Source organism: Thamnophis sirtalis, unplaced genomic scaffold (assembly GCF_051295495.1).
Source record: "Thamnophis sirtalis isolate CommonGarterSnake01/CBP01778 unplaced genomic scaffold, rThaSir2_p1.2 scaffold_13, whole genome shotgun sequence".
Classification (NCBI taxonomy): Eukaryota; Metazoa; Chordata; class Lepidosauria; order Squamata; family Natricidae; genus Thamnophis; species Thamnophis sirtalis.
In genome coordinates, this window is record NW_028261393.1 from 25686110 (window position 1) to 25709824 (window position 23715).

Below are 23715 nucleotides of genomic sequence, written 5' to 3' on the forward strand. Positions count from 1 at the left end.
AGATCTCTCCTCCAGGTTTTTGTGCCTTGCATTTAACTTTAAAATAAGCATGTTTTCTTGCAGAATTCTTAAATTCCTGGTAGCCAAAAGAAAGTTCAAGGAGACCCTGAGACCATATGATGTTAAGGATGTGATTGAGCAATACTCAGCTGGCCACCTGGACATGCTTGGCAGAATCAAAAGTCTCCAGACCCGGTGAGGAGAAATACTGGGGCTCAGTGATGCTCAGGGTTATTTTCCCAGCAACTTGGAAAGCCAAAACTAGTGATGGGGCTGGTGGCAAGACTACAACTGGAGAGCAGGGTCAGAAACAACTACAGATTTGGCCAGAGTTGGAGTTAGAGTCTTAGAAGACTTGAGTTTCTTTCATCGGCTTATGATGCAGCTGCAGGCAAGATACTGTGAGAGAATGGAAGAGTCCTGGTGACAAATGTAAAAAGACGGTCAGAGAAGCAAAATCAATTGGTCCTTCCCTAACTTTTGCTATTAAAGACTTAGGTTTTGGGAGAACTGTTGCAATTATTTTTATGCAGAGGTGTTGGGGGTATACAGTTCTGGAGTATAGGCAGGAAACCCTACACCATTTCAGACAAATGGATATCCAACAACTTCTTAAAAATGTCCTGTGTTGGAGCATTTACAACTTCTGGAGGCAAGTTGTTCAACTGATTAGTTGTTCTAGCTGCCAGGAAATTTATTCTTAGTTCTAAGTTGCTTCTCTCCTTGATTAGTTTCCACTCATTGCTTCTTGTTCTACACTCAGGTGCCTTGGAGAATAGTTTGACTCCCTCTTCTTTGTGGCAATCTCTGAGATATTGGAACACTGCTACCATGTCTCCCCTACTCCTCCTTTTCATTAAACTAGACATACCCAATTCCTGCAACTGTTCTTCATATGTTTTAGTCTCCAGTCCCCTAATCATCTTTGTTGCTCTTCTCTGCACTCTTTCTAGAGTCTCCACATCTTTTCTACATCATGGCAACCAAAACTGAATGCAGGATTCTAAGTGTGGCCTCATCAAGGCATAATAAAGTGATATTAGAAAGTGACATCCCTTTTAGACAAAAAAAGCCCTTTCAGGCGGAATTCTCAGAGGTGGACCTAATGTTCTTGCCTTGATCTAATTCCCCAAGTGGCCCAGATAGCCTCACTTTGTTTCACTGATGTCATCTCCCCAACATCTCTCTCTTCACTCTTTCCAGTGTGGATCAGATTATGGGCCGGGGAGGTATCGCCATGGATAAGAAGACACGGGAGAAAGGGGAAAAAGCACCATTAGAGGTCGACTTGGTGGATGAACTCAGCATGATGGGCCGAGTGCTAAAGGTGGAAAAGCAGGTAAGGCTGGGCCTGGGAGGAAAATGGATAGAGGGAGGTGGGCTCCTTATACATGATGTGATCAGGCCACTGCTTGGATCTTCTTTCATCTCTCTGATAATTAGATTTCCATCCTCCCTTTTGTCTAAGATCTCTTGATGGTATTCCCAACATGAGTTCTTTCATTTTTCCCTTTAAAATGAGTTAGGCTAAAAGTGGGTGATTTATTCTTCAGGGAGATTCCATAGCTAAGGATGGACTTGAACTTTGACTTCTCCAATTCTGGTTCAGCCCCTTAAAGCATCATCATGAGAATCTGTGGAGGAAGCCTCAAGTGACATCAAGCGCATGATGACATTTTCATGCGGATGGCATGAATGGGGTAACTTGAATTGTGTGCATCATGATTTCATATCATAGGTGACGTCGCTGTGGCTTCCACTGGAGGCTTCTTAGATCATCTTTGGTTCACAAGCCAGGAATTGATCCTGGTCATCCTCTTCTTAGAAATGAAGAGGCCGTATGAATCTAATATGCTCAACCTGATTGCTGAATTAATTCATTTTATGGGTTTGGCCAACAGATTGATCCATATACCACCTGAATCTGAGTTTACACCACACCCGAAAAGCCCAAAATCCTATTTAAGTTCAAAAGTAACCAAGCTTAATGTGCTATGCATAGGCAGCTTCTGTAATAACCTGGTTAGGCCTGTTAGGCCTGATTGTGAGAGGGATCTTGGAGTATCAGTGGACAACCAGCTAAATATGAGCCAGTAGTGTGTGGCGGCAGCCGAAAAAACCAATGCAATCCTAAATTGCATTAACAGAGGGATACAATCAAGATCAAATTAGGTGCTAATACTACTCTATAAAGCCCTAGTAAGACACCTAGAATATTGCATCCAGTTTTGGTCACCACACTATAAAAAAGATGTTGAGACTCTAGAAAAAATGCAGAGAAGAGCAACCAGGATGACTAGGGGACTGGAGACTAAAACATAGGAAGAACGGTTGCAGGAACTGGGCCTGGCTAGTCTAGTGAAGAGAAGGACCAGGGGAGACATGAAAGCAGTCTTTCAATATTTGAGGGGCTGCCACAGAGAGGAGTGGGGTCAAGCTATTCTCCAAAGCACTTGAAGGCCAGACAAGGAATAATGGATGGAAACTGACCCAGGAGAGATTCAACCTAGAAATAAAGAGGAACTTTCTGACAGGGAGAACAATCAACTCATGGAACAGAAGTTGCCTTTGGAAGTTGTGGGAGCTTAATCACTTGAGACTTTCAAGAAGAGACTGGACAGCCATTTGTCAGAAATAGTGTAGGATCTCCTGCTTGAGTGGGGGGTTGGACTAGCTGAGGAATTCTGGGAGTTGAAGTCCACAAGCCTTAAAGTTGCCAAGGTTGGAGATCCCTGGTCTGGAAAGCAGTTCTGATCATCGTAAATGTTGTGCTGCCCCCTGCATTCACAGGACTTTTGATTCTGCCAAGCATGCAATTAGCAACTTTTTTGCTGTTTTCTGGCAGCCTATTGAATATGCTATGTTTTCTCTTAATGACCACATGGACTGCTTAATGACCAGAGCGACTCACTTTGCAACCATTGTTGAAACAGTCATCAAATTCAGTCTGGTCACATGGTGACTTGCTTAACAACTGCCCCAAAATTCTAGGTCTACCTTATGGTTGCCCTACTCAGGTTACAGCCCAGTTTTGATGATGCTTTTGCAAAAACTAGGTATTTTTCCTGGAATATGGCACTCAGCCTGTAGTGAAAATGGAAGAATGGGATTTGCACAGTTGAAAACAAAATTAAAGACTTTCTGACCTAAATCTAGAAAATCTCAGACCTGCCTATATGAATGCTGAAGCTTTGCCCCATTTTCACCATTGGCTTGTTGAATTCTTGGACATCCCCCCACTCCCTTTAGTTGATACACCTGAATTTCCTTTGTTTTACCTTCGTTTTATAGATGCTGATTCTGAAGAATAAATGTCCAGCCTCATAACTTAGATCCAAGTTATAAGTTTTAGAACTTGGGGAATTTTTCATCTCTCTCACTCTTTCTCTCGCTCTGTTTCTTTCTTTCTCTCTCTCTCTCTCTCCCTCCCCCCTCCATTCCATTCTCCCACTCCTCCTCTTTCCCTCTCCCCTTCTCCCCCCTCTCCTTCCCTCCCTCCCTCCCTCTCCCCTCCTCTCCCTCTCTCCTCCCTCCCTCTTTCTCTCCCTCTCTCCCCCTCTTCCTCTCCCTCCCCCTCCCTCCCTCTCTCCCTCCCTCTCTCCCTATCTCTCTCCCTACCTCTCTCCCTCCCTCCCTTTCTCTCTCTCTCTCTCTCTCCAGGTTGAGTCTATCGAGCACAAGCTGGACTTGTTGCTAGGTGTTTACTCCCAGTGCCTACGGAAGGGTTCAATCAACTCCATTAGCTTGACCGCTATACCAGTTCGCAGTGGTGAACCGGACATCACCTCTGACTATCATAGTCCTGTGGACCATGAAGACATCTCTGTCTCTGCTCAGACCTTGAACATCTCCCGATCGGCTAGCACCAACATTGACTAAGATGGCCTCTTCAGACTAGCTGTGTAACAGCCACACACCAGCTACATGCAGGGAGGAGAGGCTGGGAGCGAGTCTTCCCTTCGAAGGAGGGCTTGGGAGACAATTTCTGACTACTCTTATGGACTGTGCTCAACTGAGCCGAAATCTTCTCCAGCCTCACCCTGTTGGTGTTTCCTCATCAGATTCGTCTGCCTTTGCACCAGAACGATCACCTCAACTTTACTTGAAGTCTTCCAATGGGGGGCAAAGCCACTAGCATCAGAGCATTTAGAGCAAATGTAGACAAATGGTTAGATCTCCAAAACAGCAGGGTGGGTCCCAGCACCCATCAGCTGTCAGTCGTAACTTTTCCAGTGTTTCTGGGTTTCCCACAGTGGTTGTGATAGAATGTAAAACTCAAGTCAGCAGCTTTCTCTTTTGGGAAGCAAGCCTTGTTAGCCTGAAGCAATGAGCAGAGGAATCTGTCTTTCTGCCTCTCAGCCTCCTCTAGACATCTGCCATGGTTCCCAGTTAACTCCAGAGTTTTCAGGTGCCTCCAGGCTACCGAGGAATTCCATTCTCTTTTGACAAAGAGCAGTCAAGATGAAATGGCCACTTTGGACTCTCGAGTCATTGTGATGGCCAACCCATCAAGGAAAACCATGCAAATGGTGACAACCATGAAATGAGAGCCACCGACTCTAGACTTTTACTTTTACTGGGCAAACCAGGTTGGCGATGCTTTTTTTTTCAGCTATGCAAAAGCTAGGTTACTCTTTCCTTCAGCCGTGCTCGACAAGGGACATTGCAACTTGACTGAATGTGGTTTCTTGTCTTTGCATTTAGAAGCAATTAATGACTGGCAATGCCTAACCCTACTCTTGGCAGCCTTTGAAGCACCTTTCTACTTCTCTTTTAGCTCCCCGTCCCACCAGGTAGCAGGCATCATTTTATGCCCTCCCCCCCCCCCCCCGGGTTCATGAGCACACAGTGGAACTTGCCACTTAATGGAAACATGTTTGGGGGAGATGGGCACCCCTATATGCAACTATTTTGAATATGCAACCTGAAACCAATCTTTAGCAGTGGTTAAGGTGCCTTCTCTGCCTAGGAAGTAATCAGGGATTTGGGGGAGGGGGTCTCTATGTGCACCCTTGAAGGAAACCCAATTCAGGTAGCCAAGAATAGAATGGGTCCTGGTGTTCTCAGGGGGAATTTCATCAGCTTGCTGTCTCTGGAGGGAGAGTTGAGTATTGCTGTCTCCCAGGGAATTGGGTGTGTGTGTATATGTGTGTGTGAGTTTCCCATTCATTCAACAGCAGTGAATTAAGGTAGAGCTTGGCTCAGGTACTATGCACTTGTAGAATTATCAGTGCTGTGGTGTAGCTTTTGAGTAGCCCTCCCCAAGCTGAGGTCCTCCAGTTGGGTTGGATGATGTTTCTAATATGGCTGCTTGGGTGTTTGAAATTTAACATATCTGGGGTCCACAAGTTGAGGGATCATTGCTTTAGACTGGGGATCCCCAAACTTGGCAACTTAAAGACTTGTCAACTTGGGAGTTGAAGTCCACAAATCTTAAAGTTGCCAAGGTTGAAGACCTCTGCTTTAGACTCAAATTTCCTACCAGCTGTGAGCACATCCTTCCTATTACTAGTAGAAGATCCTTGGATTACGATTTCCACCCAGGGTTTTTCTTGAGGCATTCTCCCTTTGGAGTCTTTCTATGACAATGTTCCTCAAATCTTAGCAAATTTAAGATGTCTGGACTTCAACTCCCAGAATTCCCAGATGAATTCTGGGAGTTGAAGTCCAGACATCTTAAAGTGGCTAAGGTTGAGGAACACTGTTTTAGGATACGAAGCACCACTGTTCCAATTATTCCATCTGCCTCTCTGATGATGCCCTTCAGATGTCACCTTCCTCCTTGCCCATCTGCATGAGTTTTAACTTCTGCAGCTATCATGGTGGACTTTGGTCTTGAGTGTGCTTTCCTTGGGAAAGAGCAACAACACAAGCAGATCATCTTGGATATGCAGTGTTTAGGAGACCAGCATTCGAAAAACTCTTAGGTTTTAGGTTTATGTTGAATACAATGTAATGTACGACTAGATCATCAGCCAGGATTGTCTGTGGCTTCTTTGTTGAGTCTCTTCTCTTGCTCCTGGTACAGATTGTGGTTAAAGTTTTCTTCCCCATGATCATTCACTCAGATTTCTTTGAACCACAGATCCATCCCAGAACAAATTCTAAGTCCAAACAGCCCCTTCCTTCTAGTCCTTTTGCTTGGATCTCTGCTTAGCTACCAAAATCTGCTCCTTGGTGGGTTGTCTTGTTAACTTGAAACAAGAGAACCAACAGAAGTCCTGTTTTTCTATGGAATGTCTTCATTTGTCATTCTCACTTTTATGATTGCTGCATAGATACTGGCTTTCCAATTGTATTGAGCTATAGCTCGCATGGCAGCTAGCTGGGCATTATGGGAATGGTGATTGAACACATCTGGAGGGCATCTGGTGGGAGAATGCTAACTTGCCGGGACAGAACAGAATTAAATCTGGAAGACTTCCCCATCTTCTCAGAGCTCACTCCACCAATACCATTGTGGTTGAGTTGTCCCATTGAACACGCCCAGCTTTCATTCCACACCTCCTTTAGGCTGCATGTCCAAAGTCCCCCCACTTGCCCAACAGCATCTTCACTTTGCATGTCCATGCATGTGTCTTGAAGAAATGGTTCCCAGCTTCTCCCCCATCAAACTATGACTTCTTCCTCTCAATGCACTGAACAAACCCTCCTTGGAGAGCACACCCAAGTCTTCATCCAGGATGATCATCTCCAGAAATAGAGGAGGGGCTGCATGGTGAAGGGCAAGAGGGGGAGGAAGGGAGCAGGGGATGGCTTTGACCAGCCAAAGACAATAAGGTGGGCCTCGGGGTAGTTTTCCTAATAAATTTTGTTTCTGAGACAATGCATAGTTACCTCACTTTATTAACTTATTAACTTATTTGTTTCATTAAAATTTTCAGTAGATGACTGCCTGTGTGTCTCATTACTTCTTTGCTCATGGGAGATTCTATGGGACCTTTGTTGGGAAAAATGAATATCTGGAAAAGGAGGGTTCTCTGATTTTTCTAGAGTCAGGTGAAAGAGTGGAGAAGAACAGGTGTCCTCTGACTTACTGTTACAAAGGCACTGTGGTTAGATGTTAGAACAAAAAGTCTCCTCCTCCTCCTTCTTTTTCTTTTTCTTCCTCCTCCTCCTCCTCTCCTCCTCCTTCTTCCTCTCCTCCTTTTTCTTTTTCTTCCTCCTCCTCATCTTTATCTCCGTCTCCTCCTCCTTCTTCTTCCTCCTCCTCTTCCTCTTCTTCTTCTTCTTCCTCCTCCTCCTCCTCTTCCTACTACTCCCCCTCCTCCCCTCCTCCTCATCTTCTCTTCCTTCTCCTATTCCCAATGATCTGAAGAGAAGCTCAAACTGCCCAGCAGCCAATATTTCCAAACATAAATAGAGGGTTGGATGACAAAGATCCAAACTGGACATAATACAGTATTTGTTTTATGTTTACATTGTACAAATGGATCAGAGTATAACTGAATATATGGATATGGGAGGTTTTTAGTAAGAGTAACTCCCTCCCTCATTCCTTCTTGACGTTATTGCACTACTGCAAAGAGGTTTCTACATGGGGCTGCCCCTGAAGACTATTTTGAAACTTCAGCTGGTGCACACACACAAAAGGGGAGGGGAAATGGCTAGCATGTTAGTGGATGAGAATCACTTTAGCAGGCTACCAATATTGCGGATGCTACATCATTTGCCAGTGTAATTTAAGGTGCTGGTTAGTACCTAAAGGTCTTTAACAAGGGATGGTCTTCTGTCTAGAGCATCTTCCCGCCCTGGTCAAAATACCCAGGTAGCAAACTCCTCCCATACTGGCTGGGGAATCCTGGGAGGTGAAGTCTAAAGATCAGAAAGTTGCTAAGTTTGAAAAATGCCGGTCTATGACATGCATAAACTATTTGTTTTCCCACTGGGTTTTCCTACGAACATCTCTCCTCTCCACTCTCTTAGCTGCTATGTGACTCCTGCCAATAAAAGGCTCCCTTCAGTTTAGCAAAAATGAATAAAACAATGAAAAAGCCTCTGGTTATTCCTTTTCCTTGCCTCTAAGCGGAGCCATTGCTTTTCTAAACTGTTCTTAAACGCATGATGGGTCAAAGACAACACACACACACACACACACAGAGGGAGGGAGAGAGGGAGAGGGAGAGAAGCAGTCACAGATAGAGACAGACACAAAGACACACACACACACACACACACACACACACAGACACACACACAGAGGAGATTCCTGGATTAAGGGATTTCTAGATGAAATGAAGTGCATTTCCTATTGGTGTGAAAAGACATTTTAGCCTTGTGAGAAGCTCAGTTCCTTTCCCCATTGAGGGCTTATAGTACCTTCATAGTAACCTCAAGCCTTTGGTGAAAGGATATAAATTACTGTCTATATGATTGGCATCATAAATGTCAGAGGTGGTATTCAGACGATTTGGACCAGTTCGCCTGAACCAGTAGCAGAAATTGTGGGTGGGCGAAGCGGTGATTTGGGTTATGACCGTTACTAATTCTGGAACGTTATAGGGGTATAGAATTTGCAATAAAACTATTGACAGTTCTGCTGGAGTAGTGAAATAATGTGAGGGGATTATTGGGGATAAAACAGTTTATGAGCAAAAGAACAGACTTCCCCTTAGTTCAACAACAGCAACAAAAGTCCAAATAATGGGTGAGAGCTGATTAGCACAAGTTTTGTTTTGTTTTATTACTTTATTTTATTTTATTATTTTATTATTTTATTATTTTATTATTTTATTATTTTATTTATTTTATTTATTTTATTTATTTTATTTATTTTATTTATTTTATTTATTTTATTTATTTTATTTATTTTATTTTATTATTTTATTTATTATTTTATTTTTAATTTAATTTAATTTAATTTAATTATTTTATTATTTTATTTTATTTTATTATTATTTTATTTTATTTTATTTGCCAAGGACCCAAAATGCAATCATGACCTGGGGTTGTGGGGGCAACTGTCAGAACTAAAAATACTGATCATAAATAGCTTTTTGGGGTTCATCAGAACTTTGAATGGTCGCTAAATCAAGGTCTACCTATATTTGGACCAGAGGAACCTGTTTCTCAGCCCTACTAGTCTGTGGAACTTACTTTGGGTTCATCACTTGGTCTCACTTAGAATAGAATAGAGGTGGAAGGGACCTTGGAGGTCTTCTAGTCCAGCCCTCTGATCAAGCAGGAGAACCTAGACCATTTCAAATAAGTGACTCTCTAGTCCAGTGATGGCTAACCTTTTTCCAAAAGTGTGCCAAAATTGTGTATGCACACACTTTTGTGCGTGCCCATGTGCCCTCCCACTTGCACATGTGCATGCAACCTTCCCCACCTGCGCATTTGCACGTGTGAACCCCCATGCAGGGGGAGTTTTTGCCCTCCCCAGGCTCCAGAGACTTTTGTGAAGCCTGGGGAGGATGAAAAAATGGCCCAATGGCCCAACCAGAAATTTGGGATGAACTTCCAGTTGGCCCGTTGGGTCTGTTTTTTATCCTCCCTAGGCTCCGGAGGCTTTCCTGAAGCCTGGGAAGGATGAAAATGGCCGTCCAGAAGGCTGAAAATCAGCTGGCTGGTGTGCGCATGCACACCAGAGCTGAGGGGTGGCATGCTGGCAAATATGGGTCCGTGTGCCATAGGTTCACCATCACAGGTCTTCTTAAAAACCTCCAATGGTGGAGTTTCCATGATTTCTTCATGTAAGCTGTTCCACTGGTTAATTGTCCGCACTTTTAGGAAGTTTCTCCTTAATTTCAGGTTGCTTCTCTCTTTGTTCAGTTTCCAAACATTGGAAACTACTTGTCTTACTTTCTGTGCTTTGGAAAATAAGTTGACCCCCTCTTTTTTGTGGCAGCCCCTCAAATCCTGGACTACTGCTATCGTGTCACCCCTAGTTCTTCTTTTGTCTAGACTAGCCAAACCCAAATCCTGCAACCATTCTTCATATGTTTTAGTTTTAGCCAGTGGTTGAATTCCATTTTTTTACTACCTATTCTATGGGTGTGGCTTGGGCTTGGCTTGGTGGGCATGTGACTGGGTGGGCAGGGCCAATTCAAACTAGAAAAAAACACCAAAATGTTTCTTTTCTGCCTTCCTTACAAGATTAACTCTGTAAAGTGGGGAAAAAAAACAAAAGCAGATTTCTTCTAACAACCAGTTATCTAAACTGCTTAGAAAATTAACTACCAGGTCTAGTGAATAGGCTAGAACCGGTTGAATCTCAACTCTGCTCAAGGCCTTTGATCATCTTAGTTGCTCTTCTCAGAGCTTCTCAAAGTCTCAACGTCTTTTTTGTAGTATGGTGACCAAAATTGGTTGGTGTATTCCAGGTATGGTCTTACTGGGGTTTTTATAAAGCAGTACTAATACTTCATGTGATCTTGATTCTATATCTCTGTTTATACAAGCCAGGATTGTATTAGCCTTTTTTGCTGCTTCTGCACACTGCTGGCTCAAGAAACTGTCCAGTAAAACGTGGGTGGGGGGGATATGTCTCTCTTCTTTACATTCCTATAAGAAAAGCAGGATAAAATACAAGTGGAATTATAAAAGACATAAACATCATTAAAATGAAAAATGTACTTGTAATGCATTTTTACTTCGATTTTACTGGCAAATATAGGAAATGCTGGAACAAAGGTCTTCCGGGAATTCGTACTGAAAACATCTCTGTATTAAAAATAGACAGAGTGGAATTGACAAGAAAGCAATCTGCAAATACTATGGGGCTTGCTAAAATTCTACTGACTTACAGACACAAACATTTGATAACTACGCTTTCCATCTAATATGCCCTCTCTGCATCAGTCAGTGGGGTTTATAGCACAAGATCCATTTATCACATTCCAAAATACAATATTTTTAAAGTCACATTCATCTATTCTAATGAAGAGACCACCACATAACACATCATAACATAATGAATATGTTATGTACAGGCAAAGCAAATTACAATCTATAAATGCAGAGCATAAGCTGATTATATCAATGCCTGATTCAGTCTTCTTCAAGATGGGGCTGAATATTGCAACATTGATTTGAGCTGAATTCCTTGGGGGGTGTCCACAGGGAATCAAAGAAGTCAAGATATTGGCCATAATCATTATAATGAATTCCAGAATCATAAGACTGGAAAGGACCTTGGAAGTCTTCTAGTCCAAGCCCCTTCCCAGGGTATACCAGTGGTGGAATTCAAATAATTTAACAACAGATTCTCTGCCCTAATGACCAGCTGGATAGGCGGGACTCAGCTGTCATGTAACTGGGTGGGCGTGGCCAACTCATCACTCACATCAATGGGCGCTTCGCCTTAGCTGTTACAATGTAATAAGGGTTAACCAAAGAGGCAGTGTCTGTAAGCAGGGCAATAAAGATTAAGCTAGAAACACACCAGAATGTTTCCTTCCTGCCTCCCTTACAGGATTAGCCCTGTGAGTGAAAACAAAAACAAAAACAAAAGGCAATTTCTTCCAACAACCGGTTCTCCCAACTGCTTAGAAAGTTAACAACTGGTTCTCCTGAATAGGTGAGAACTGGCTGGATCCCACGACTGCCATGACTATCCTGGACAAATGGAGGATGGAGTGAAGGAGCACTCACAATTATAGAGAGCAACCTGTCCATTGATTAATTGCTCTCACTGTCAGGAAATTTCTCCATAGTTCCAGTTAGGATCTCTCTTTAGTGATGTTCCACCCATTTCTTCTTGTCCTGCCCTGAAGTGCTTTGCAGAATAGGTTGACCTCCCATCCTCTCTGTGACAGCCTCTCAAGTATTACAAGACAGCTATTGTGTACCTTCTAATCCTTCTCTTTGTTAGATTAGACATACTTCGTTCCCTTAACTGTTTATTGTACAATTTAGCCTCCAGACTTCTCTCCACTCTTTCTAGGTCTCAGCATTTTTTCTGTATCATGGTGATCAGAACTGGATACAATATTCGAAGCGTGGCTTCCTCCCTTTTTTCTACAATGGTTGTAAATTGAGGATTATCGATACTCTGCCCTGTCTATGGAGATTCTCAGTCATTCAGGTTATGTTTGTCCTAAATGTGCTTTTTCAAAAGGCAACATTTAGTTGAAAAAGCATCTTTGTACTCTGTGTCAATGAAAGCTCATTCCGCATTGGGATGTTTCTAACAGAAACAATTCAAAAAACTGATAGACATAAAGTTAATAAGGTAAAACAACTTATCAAAGGATTGGCCCTGCTTAAAGGAAGTTCCAAAGCGAAAGTGAAACCAAGCCAAAGATGAAAAGGAAAATGGAAGTTCTACAGATGTTAATTGGGAGCAAAGAATTGTGCAATGACCTACACTTTAGATGAAAGGCAATGAATGGTCAAGCATGAACAAAATATTAAAAATCAATGGAGAAAAAAAAGCAGATAAGAACAATTTGATAGATGGCTGAAGATATCACTGAAAGCTACAATCATATTTCTTGGAGATATTTTGGATGACAAGTATTGCTGCCTCTTATGTATCTTTCCATTGTCCAAATTTGTGCTTCTCTCCATTCATTCTATAGTATTTGTCCCATCTATAACAGATTATAAAACCTAATCTTAGTGATTGTCACTGATATTTAGAATAGAATAACAGAGTTGGAAGGGATCTTGGAGGTCTTCTAGTCAAACTCCCTGCCTAGATATGAAACCCTATACCATGTCAGACAAATGGTTATCCAACATCTTCTTAAAGACTTCCAGTTGTTCTAATTGTCAGGAAATTTCTCCTTAGTTCTAAGTTACTTCTCTCCTTGATTTGTTTCCACCCATTGCTTCTTGTCCTGCCTTCAGGTGCTTTGGAGAATAGTTTGACTCCCTCTTCTTTGTGGCAGCCCCTGAGATATTGGAACACTGCTATCCTGTCTCCCTTAATCCTTCTTTTCATCAAACTAGACATACCCAGTTCCTGCAACTGTTCTTCCTATGTTTTAGCCTCCAGTTCCCTAATCATCTTTGTTACTCTTCTCTGCACTCTTTCTAAAGTCTCCACATCTTTTTTACAACATGGTGACCAAAACTGAATGCAGTATAATTTGTTATATTAAGTTTATATTTATGTAATTTTATTGTTTAATTCCTTTGAGTCAATGTTGCCTCCTGGTGACTGCTGGACTAGTCCCTGCAGTTTTCTTGGCAAGATTTTGGAAGTGGATTACCCTTGTTTTCTTCTTTCCAGGGCTGAGAGAGAGGGATTGGCCCAAAGTCACCCAGTTGGCTTCTTGCTTAAATCAAGACTAGAATTCCCAGTTTCCTGATTTCTAGCTGATGACTTCACCACTATACCAAACCGGCTCCCTATTATGCTTACTTTTTACTCTCATCCACGATCAGACAAAACAATCAGACAAAAAAAGGGAGAACCTCCAGTGGCTTTAGAGTCAGAGAAAGACACTCTTGGCAGGACCTGCCCTAATGGATCAGAAGGTTAAAAGTGGGAGTGGAAGGTTTGCACTTTTAGACTTGCAAGGTTGATGCCAGCTCTCCTGGGTAAATCAAACAGGAAACATGACTAGTTGAGCTAATCGTACTTTATTGTAAGGCTGCTTTAACAGGACCTTGTAAGTCTGAAGGTACAAACTCCCACCAGCACTTTTAATTGCTTGATCCTTTAGGGACAAGGTGGCTCAGTGGCTAAGATGCTGAGCTTGTGAGCTTGCCAAACTAGCAGTTCGAAAGCACGTAAAAAATGCAAGTAGAAAAAAAGGACTAACTTTGGTGGGAAGGTAACTATGTTCCATGCACCTTTGGTGTTGAGTCATGCCGGCCACATGACCACGGAGACGTCTTCAGACAGCGCTGGCTCTTCAGCTTTGAAACAGAGATGAGCACTGCCCCCTAGAGTCAGGAACGACTAGCACATACGTATATGCAAGGGGAACCTTTACCTTTACCTTACCTTTAGGGAAGATCCTTCCTGAATTTTTCCCTCTGGCCTTTTAGCCACTGGGGGCTCCTGCCTTTCTTGTGTAATTGTTCCCTAGGCAGCCTCCCCTCCCCTTGTTTCCCAAGATCATTCTCACATGCCATTACCCCATCCCTGTGCCAACTTCAGGCTCTCGCACATCTCTTCTCCCCCCCTTCCCAAGAGTCACATTTGTCACATTCACCCACTCATTCCACAGGCTCTGACTTTAGAAGCATCTCAAGAAAATGATGCATCAGGACAATGTAGGTTTTGTGTGACCATTCTGGGCAGACGTGAGTTTCCTCTGGTTAGCCAGGAAAAGAACAGGCAGTTGTTTGACAGAGTTCAGAGCTTCGGTCTCTGAATGCCTGAACTATTTGGGGACGTCTTTGGGAACATGAATTCTCTGGGAGGGGAGTGAGGGGCAGTCACCGTGTCCATCTTTGGTTGATAGATGCCATGGAGGGTGAAACCATTTTTTCGATTCAATTTGACACAAAACTCATGTAATTTGAAGAGCTGATAAAAGAGAATAATTGTAGCTCAAGGTTGAAATGTGGGGTTTTGGGTGCTCTACTTTAATTCACAAACCCCACTCCTTACTAGCACTGATGATGTTACCTAGTTTGGACAATGAAATGTCTGGAAGAAAACAACCGAGCTCAGATAGCACCAAGAACCCCTAATTTGAAGAGGACTCAGAAGGACACGGTGGCTCAGTGGCTAAGACGCTGAGCTTGTTGAGCAGAAAGGTTGGCAGTTCAGCAGTTTGAATTTCTAGCTCCGCATAACGGAGTGAGCTCCCGTTACTTGTCCCAGCTTCTGCCAACCTAGCAGTTTGAAAGCACATAAAAATGCAAGTAGAAAAAATAGCAACCACCTTTGTTGGGAAGGTAACAGTGTTCCGTGCGCCTTTGGCATTCATTCATTCCGGACACATGACCATGGAGATGTCTTTGGACAGCGCTGGCTCTTTGGCTTTGAAATGGAGATGAGCACCAACCCCTAGAGTCAGGAACGTCTAGCACATATGTTCGAGGGGTACCTTTACCTTTACAGAAGCTTCAGCTTGTCCAGAATGCATCTGTGTGGGCATATATTTTTTTTTGCATTTCTCATTGCAATTTACTTATGTCCTCTTCCTCATTGCAGATAGTAATGGAGTTTGCCCATCATGGTTTTAACTCATGATCATTATAAATTGGATTGCTCATGTGACTGACCTGATTTTATGAACTTGTTTGCAGTGGTCATTAAGCAAATGCAACAGTTGTAAAGTGACCTCTGTTGTCATTAAGCAAATGCCATTGTTTGCTCTGGGATGATTTATATATATTTGTTTATTTATCAAATTTAGAAACTGCCCATCTCCCTCATACATCTATCCAAATGTGCCCCCAATGCTGAGATTTTGAACAATAATAACAATAATAATGTTTTCCTCAAAGAATAAAGATTATTAATGGACAAGCCTAAAGCAAGAGTTTTATTTAGCATGCCCAGGCCAGCATTTGACAGCTGATAGATCAGAGCGGATGTTTAATAGACATATTTCTGAATTTTCAAAGGAGCACCTTTGTTAACCTCTGTGGAATTTATTTGCATTTTCATTCTTCTGCCAGGAGGAACTATGTCAAAAGTTGCTGGAGGATTTACAACCTGAGCACACTCCAAGAATATCAGTGGATCAGCAGCCACATCAAGACGAAGGCTTTGATATCTGGAATGACATTGCTCAATCACTATTTCCTGGTTCATTTGAAGAACATCTAGAGATCATCTGAGTTTCCAGCAGGCCAACATTTCTCAGCCTTGACAACTTTGAAATGGGTGGACTTTTAATTCCCAGAATCCCCAGCATCTTGGTTAAGGTATTCTAGGAGTTGATGTCTGTGCATTTTAAAGTTGCCAAGTGTTGTGGCCCACCAGCAGCCAGCGGAGCTGGTAGCAGAGTCGGACAATGAGTAATTGTGTTCTGGTGGCAGTGTGTGCCTTCCTAACAATATAATGGTGCAAAGTGTGTGATAGCAATAAGTGCTCAGACAACCATTTGTTAGTTCAAATATAATCTTTCACTGCACACCTCTGAAAAACTTAGACTTGGGTTTAATTCTGAGCACATGTTTGGCCCAGAACGTTTCCCCCCCTGATTTTATCACTTAATCTATGCAAGTGTTGGATTGTTATGATTACTTCTTCCTCTTGGATGTCAGTTATATAAAGCCGATCCTAAAAATGGCATTGGAAGAATTGTCTTTGTCAAAGGAACCGCAGAAATCAACAAAGGAATTTAATTGGACATCCCTGCTGCTGTTGCTTTAATGTCCTTGCAAGCTTTCCAGGGACCTCGTCCTTAAAAAAGGTCATCGCCAGTAAGTCATGTTTATACTATTTTGATTGAACTCTAACTCTAAAAGTAACAAGGTTCCTTTTTCTTCACAGGAAAAAGGGGAAAATGTAGAAGTAGCAATCCCACTGCCTGGGAAGGAGACAGGGTGTTGGCTTGTCTCTCAGGAAGGTCCAACCACTTGGAGACATCCGCAGCTCACATACTTTTGATGGTAACAGAGAGCGGATGGAAAGTTCTTTACCTCTTGTATTTCTCATGGACCTCTGGGGAAAAGCAAAACTCCCCTCTTTCAGTCAGGATAGATCTTCCTGGAAGAACTGCCGTTCTTCCTCAGCCGTTGTCATGCAGGCAAGATAAAGTCTCTCTGATCATTCTCTTTTCTCTCAATCCAGTCCAACATTCAGAAGTTCTTCCCATCTAAGGTTCAACTGTTTAGGACAAGAGTGTTCCAGACTCTGAGAACTGACTTGCCAATATAGGAAAAAAATGAAACAATCTTGGTTTCCTAGGACCAGGTTACACTGGCTGATGCCCTTGTCCCCCAGCTGTTAGACTATAGCAGGGGACTCTACATGGGTCTGCTTTTGAAGACTGCAGTACTTGCATTCTGAGTTGGTTCAAAATGTGGTGGCCCACTTATTAATCATTATCAGCTTCTTCTTCTTCTTGTGCCATGTCCGTCATCAGACGTTGGCGATCATGTTGGCGATCCTATTTTTGTCAACAGCCGCATGAAAAAGTGCTGCTGAGTTTTGTCCAAACCAGTCCCTTAGGTTTTGAAGCCATGATGTTCTTCTTCTGCCTGGATCTAGTTTTGCCTTCAATCTTTCCCTGGAGGATTAAGTGAAGGATGCTGTATTTTTCCGGGTGTCACGTCACATGTCCAAAATATTCTAGCTTTTGCTTTTTAATGGCTTTGATGATTTCCCTGTGTTTTCCCAGGCATCTTATCACCTCCTCATTTGTGATTTTGTCAACCCAGCTTATATGTAACATCCATTTGTAAATCCACATTTCAAATCCTTCTAGTTTCTTCAAGTGGTTTTCTGTCAGAGACCAACTCTCTACTCCATAGAGCAGGATAGAAAAGACGTAATATCTGACAAGCTTGATTTTCAGTCTTAGGCTTATGTTGTGACTGCAGAAGAGCCTTTTCATTTTGGAGAATGCTGTTTGAGCTTTCCCTATCCTCGTCTTTACTTTACTGATCATGTCCCAGCTTTCATGTAAATTAAAACTGAGGTACGTGATCCTTTCAAATTTTGCTAGTGCTATTCCTTCCAAATTTATCAGTGGTAAATTAATGGGTTGTTTGCTGGTTTTTGAGATGTTAAGCATCAAGCCGTATTTTTCTGAGACTCTATTGATGAGGAGCTGAAGGTCTTCATGCTTACTGGCAAGCAGAACTGTAACATCAGCATATCTTAAATTGTTGATCTGAACACTGTTTACTTTGAGACCAGCATCAACATTTTCCAGTGCTTTGTTGAAAATTAGAGTAGACATTAAGCAACTGCGGAGACAAAATACAGCCCTGTCTGCCCCCTCTTCGTATTTCTGCATCATCTGAGTATTTTTGGCCTAATCTCACATTTGTCACCTGATGCCAATATATATTCTTTATGATTTGTCATTATGAGCACACTATAGCAATAGCACTTAGACTTATATGCTGCTTCATAGTGCTTTTGCAGCTCTTTCCAAGCGGTCTATACCTCTCTTGCAGAACTTGCACTTGCTATCAGTAAATGTCTAAGTGAAATTCAAATGATTTTGATTGATAGCCAGCTATACCTGGCATAACAGATCCTTGTAGGATGACTGGCTCCAAGTGGAATCAACCCACCTAAAACGGTCTGAGTATTTGAGTTGGTACCTAATTCTAGAGATGAATCAGACTGGTTTCCTCCATGATGATCCTATAGAATCTTTTAGACCAGACTCTTCCAGAAAGAAGATCCTTAAGGAATGACAGCTTGCCATCTTTACTTGGATGACATTTATTATTACTGCATAATTATACCTGGGAAAGGTTGAGGGCAAAAGAAGAAGAAGGGGACGGCAGAGAATGAGGTGGCTGGATGGAGTCACCGAAGCAGCAGGCATGAACTTAAATGGACTCCAGAGGATGGTAGAGGACAGGAAGGCCTGGAGGAATGTTGTCCATGCAGTCATGATGGATCGGACACGAGTTTGCAACTAACAACAAAAGCAAACAATTATATGTACTACTGATATAGTTCTTGTGTATTGTTTGGTGTTACCAAGCTGTGTAAAATTGTGCAGCATTTTAGTACATTGTTTTAAGTTGCTCTGGATTTGGTAAATAAAAACAGAAATAAAGTTATAGTCTTCAAAAATTCATCAGACTTGGCTCAAGTACCAAGTCCATTGTTTTAGAATATCTTTTCCCAATCTGTTCAGTCTCCGGATCCGTGTGCTTCAACTAAAGTTCTCAGCAATTGCCATGCTTGCTGGTGGATTTCTTAGTATAGATCAATGTTTCTTAATCTTGGCCACTTTAAGATGTGTGGACTTCAACTCCCAGAATTCCCCAGCTAGCACAGAGGCCAAGGTTGGAAAACACTGTTATAGAACCAACAAGCTTTACAGTGAGTCCCGTGTTGATCACATCATGTTGTGAGTACCGTAAGTCCTTTCCTGACATGGGGTCCCTGTGTTGGACATCATCAAAGGAGGGAAACCAACAGGAAATTCAACTGTAGGAACTAGAACATATTGCTGCTTGAAATGCATATTTATTTATTTACTAGCCGATAACTCGGCGTTCGGACCAAATGTAATTTCTAATGTTGGATTTTCCCCCTTACCGGAGGGAGCCCATCTTGTGGAGTACTGTGAAGCCATTACCATGGCAACTCCACTGTGCTGCACAGTAGAAGCCATTTTAAGGTAGTACAGTAGAAACTTTTTAAGGCACAACAGGCTGTATCTTAACAGAACACACTGAAGGGTTTTAAGGGTGTCTAACCCCCACAGTATTTGTTTCCAAAGAGTAAGCCATCTGTATACCAAGTTTGGTTGAAATTGCTCAAGGCGTTTCAGAGTTATGCTGGAACATACACGCACACATGGCCATACATACATACATACATACATATTCAACCTTTATTTTTACAACTAATATAAGGTGATAAACATATCCAATATACCTTTCTTCTCTGATTTCCCCTGCAACAACAACCCTGTAAGATGTGGTGAGTTGGGCTGAGAGAAAGTGACTGACTCAGAGAAACCCAAATGGCTTTCATGCCTAAGGCAGGACTTGAACTCATAGTCTCCTGTTTTCCAGCCTAGCGACTTAACCGCGAGACCAAACTGCTGTCTCTGGGTCTCTCACTAGACCAAAACTATGGAAGGGGTTGCTGGGCCTCTCATTTCCCCATTCCTGGGCTCCAGGCATGCTTACATAAGGGACAATCATCATACCAAGATAAGTTTTACCACCACCATGCCAAGAAGAAATACTAGCAATTGACCATTTTATTATTATTATTATTAATTTAGAAGGCTTTCTGTGTTACTGAGAGGAAGAAGGAGAAAATACCAGTTCCTAGATAACAGCTGAGCACTTATTTCTGCACCAGTTTTGACCAGGAATGGCAAATGTTGATTGGCTGATGGTTCTATATGAGTTCTAGAGATTTGTAAGCAACTAGATAACCCATGACCCATTGCATTTCAGAGATATTTCCTTACCTTACCTAAACCTTTCCTTATTTTAGAGATGGGCAAAAAAGCAATGAGAGTAGGAACATCTTCTGACTTCCTGCTGGCTTCCCCACTGACTTTCCTTGTAGGAAACTGGTAGGTAGGGTTGGAAATGATGATCATGTTTCTGTGGTTGACTGCGGCAGCACTGAAGTAGCCACAACATTGCCAAATTTCAATTCCACAGAAGCTGGATTTTGAACGCCTTCTTTAAATTAGCTCCTTTGAGATACATTGATTCAAAAATGTTTGCACTATGACACACTACTTCATCTAAATGAAGATTACAAACAAACACAAATGTTTTTGTAGTATATATATACTGTGTTTTCCTGAAAATAAGACCCAACTGGAAAATAAGCCCTAGCATGATTTTTCAGGATGCTCATAACATAAGGTCTATCCATTTAAGCCCCAGTTACGATTGTCAGCCAGACAGACGCATTTAGTACCATATTTCCTCAAAAATAGGACCTATCTGGAAAAATAAGACCTAATGCATCATTTGGAGCAAAATTTAATATAAAACCTGGTCTTGTTTTAGGGAAACACAATATCAAAGCAGCACAGTGATTTAAAACACTGAGCTTGTCAGCTGGAAAACTGATAGCCTGGGTTCAAGATCTGAGCATCACATAATGGGGTGAGCTCTTGTCCTCACCCCAGCTCCTGTCCATCTAACAGTTTGAAAACATGAAAATGTGAATAGATAAATAGGTACCACTTAGGTGGGAAGACTATGGTGTTCCATCCTTTGGAGTATAGTCATGCTGCCCAGATTACCAAGGAAAATGCCTTTGGACAATACTGGCTCCTCAGTTAAAGAAATGGGGATGAGCATTATACCCTAGAATTGGACACAACTGCACATCAAAACTTTTATATCAAAGCAGTCCCAATTTGCATCCTCAGTGCTGAAAAGGGAGTGTGCTCACTCGTCTGGGCTGCAACCGGTTTCTGGCATGTGCATGCGCACCACCCAGCTAGTATTCCAGGTTTCTGGTGTGCTTGTGCATGTGACAATCAGCTGGCTGACATGCATTCTTACTCAGGAAAATGGAAGGCCAGCTCTTCCAGTTTCTGGCACTGCCGCACGCATGAAGGCTAGCTGATTGTTGCGTGCGCATGCATGCCAGAAACCCTGGAAGATGAACGGGTGATGCTGCGCATGCTAGGTGACATGGCTCCGCATGCCACTTCGGACACATGTGCCATAGGTTCGCCATCACAACCCTAGGACTTGAAATCACTGCACTTAGAAGGTGTCCAAAATGGGGAACCTTGTTTAGAGATTCCGCTGAACTTTGTCAAATTTTAACATGTGCTCAGTTTTCAAAGATCACACCCCTCCCTTTTGACCCCATATTTGATGCTCACATATGCATGAGAGGAAGGAAGGATTATCCAGCATTGTCTTTTTAATAGTTTGAGATGGCTCACGTGAATTTGTGGCTGACTATTCAGGCTTTCCAGGAACTCTGGGCTCAGCACTGCTACCACATGTTCATAGGTCAAAAATGAATATAAAAAGTACTTCTTCAATAGAGTAAATACGGAGGAAATGATGAGGCATCAAAGTAATGTTGAACACCAAGAAGGCGATTTTTTGATTGGACTTCTCATTCTTCAAACAACTAGAAAGATGCCTTGAGAAGGTTTTGCAGGAATAATAGCTAAAAATTATGACTGAGTTACAGAGGTTAATTATTCACATGGTACAGAGATGGCACAGAGAACATGGGAGGAAGAAACCAAGGCCCTTCTTTGATATCGCCGTTTCTTCACCCCACCCCATCCTCTGTGGTCTTGCAGATAAGCATGTCTAAGAGGCACTTACCAATGAGTCATATTTCCTAGCATTCTGTACATATTTTTTTCCCACTCTAACAAGTCAATCTGGTGAATATTTAACTCTCCTGGAATTCTCCGTTGGAAATTAAGACCAAGAGTTCTTTGATAGTAAAAGCAAAGATTGAAACCCAGTCCAGGTCTTGCACCCCAATTGGTCCATTGTCAGAGATTTCCAATTGGTCTTGAAAAACAGTTAAGCTCAGGGAGATTCCCCACTTGGATCAGCATTTTCTGGGTTAAAAGAATGGTCTTCCAGTATAATTTTCCTGTTTTCAGGAAACAATGGCTGAAATTATTTCAAAGCTGGGGGAAGTGGGTGGAAGGATAGGAATTATTCTATTATAAAGAAGGTAAAGGTTCCCCTCACACATATGTGCTAGTTGTTCCCGACTCTAGGGGGCGGTGCTCATCTCCATTTCAAAGCCAAAGAGCCAGCGCTGTCCAAAGACGTCTCCCTGGTCATGTGGCCGGCATGACTAAATGCGGAAGTCACACAGAACACTGTTACCTTCCCACCAAAGGTAGTTCCTATTTTTTTACTTGCATTTTTTACATGCTTTCAAACTCCTAGGTTGGCAGAAGCTGGGACAAGTAACCGGAGCTCACACCGTTACACGGCACTAGGGATTCAAACTGCCAAACTGCCGACCTTTCTGATTGACAAACTCGTAGTCTTAGCCACTGAGCCACCACTTCCCTTTATTATAGGAAGAAGTAATTGCTTGTAAGCAGTTGTGAAGAACAACTTATTGGAGCTCTTTGGAAATGGACCACTTGGAGAGGAATCTTCTACAGGTAGTCCTCGACTTATGACCACAACTGAGTCCAAATTTTGCACTGCTAAGCAAAACAGTTGTTAAGTGAGGTTTGCACTGCTTTTACGACCTTTCTTGGCACAGTTGTTAAGTGAATCACTGTGTGAACCTGGCTTTCCCATTGACTGTGCTTGTCACAAAAAGTAATCACATGACCCCAGGACATTACAACTGTCATAAATACATGCCAATTGCCAGGCCTTCTAATTTTGACCATGTGACCACAGGGAATGCTGTAATGGTTGGAAGTGTGAAAAACAGTCATAAGCCATTTTTACCAGTACTGTTTAACTTTGAACGGTCACTAAACAAATTGAGGTAAGTCAAGGATTCCTCTATTTGTACAAGAGTAGTAAAACAGGACACCTGCAGAAGGCAAGAAGCTAAGCTGGTGTAGATGCTCCCCATCTAGCAACATCTCATGAGGTTTCTCCTCCCCCATTTTGTTCTCATCCTTTGAGGACAAGTGATTGCCTTCCCCAGAAAAGCTCTGGCCTCCCACCATCTAGCTATTTCATTTCCTAAGAAGTCCATGGGGCATCTGGAGAACATCTGTGCAAATAAAAACAGAGCTAGAAGCTGAAGTTTTAATACCTTTTTTTCTTTTAGAAACATCTTCTAAACAAATAAGCCAGGTAGAACAGAGGAAGCTTAGTTAGCTAGGAGTGCACAGATCAGATATCCTGCATTAAAGATAAAGGTTCCCCTCGCACATATGTGCTAGTTGTTCCCGACTCTAGGGGGCAGTGCTCATCTGCGTTTCAACGCCAAAGAGCCAGCGCTGTCCAAAGATGTCTCTGTGGTCATGTGGCCGGCATGACTCAATGCTGAAGGCGCACTGCATTAGACCTCTATTGTATGCTAAAGAATTTTTTTAACATTTCAAAAGCAAGTTTGTGCATCATTGACAGAATGCCTGATTATCTTTTTAAACTACCCAGTAAATAAATTCTTTTGGAATCATGGTAGGTCTGGATTTTTTTAAAATGGAAGAAAATAAGTATAAAAGAAAAATATCAAGCAATTAATAAATAGTTTTGGGCTGAGAGGCGGGATAC

The 23715-nt window shown here is 42.3% G+C and overlaps 1 protein-coding gene across 1 annotated transcript in view; it reads left to right on the forward strand.

Moving 5' to 3' along the window:
* The window catches only part of KCNQ4 (potassium voltage-gated channel subfamily Q member 4), a 63684-nt gene extending 56794 nt beyond the window's left edge, over nt 1-6890 (forward strand). The window contains exons 12-14 of the mRNA XM_087728046.1: nt 64-195; nt 1204-1339; nt 3661-6890. Coding sequence (XP_087584172.1) covers nt 64-195; nt 1204-1339; nt 3661-3879 — 487 coding nt within the window. The 3' untranslated portion in view covers nt 3880-6890. The remainder of the gene's footprint in view (nt 1-63; nt 196-1203; nt 1340-3660) is intronic.
* The last annotated feature ends 16825 nt before the right edge of the window (nt 6891-23715 follow it).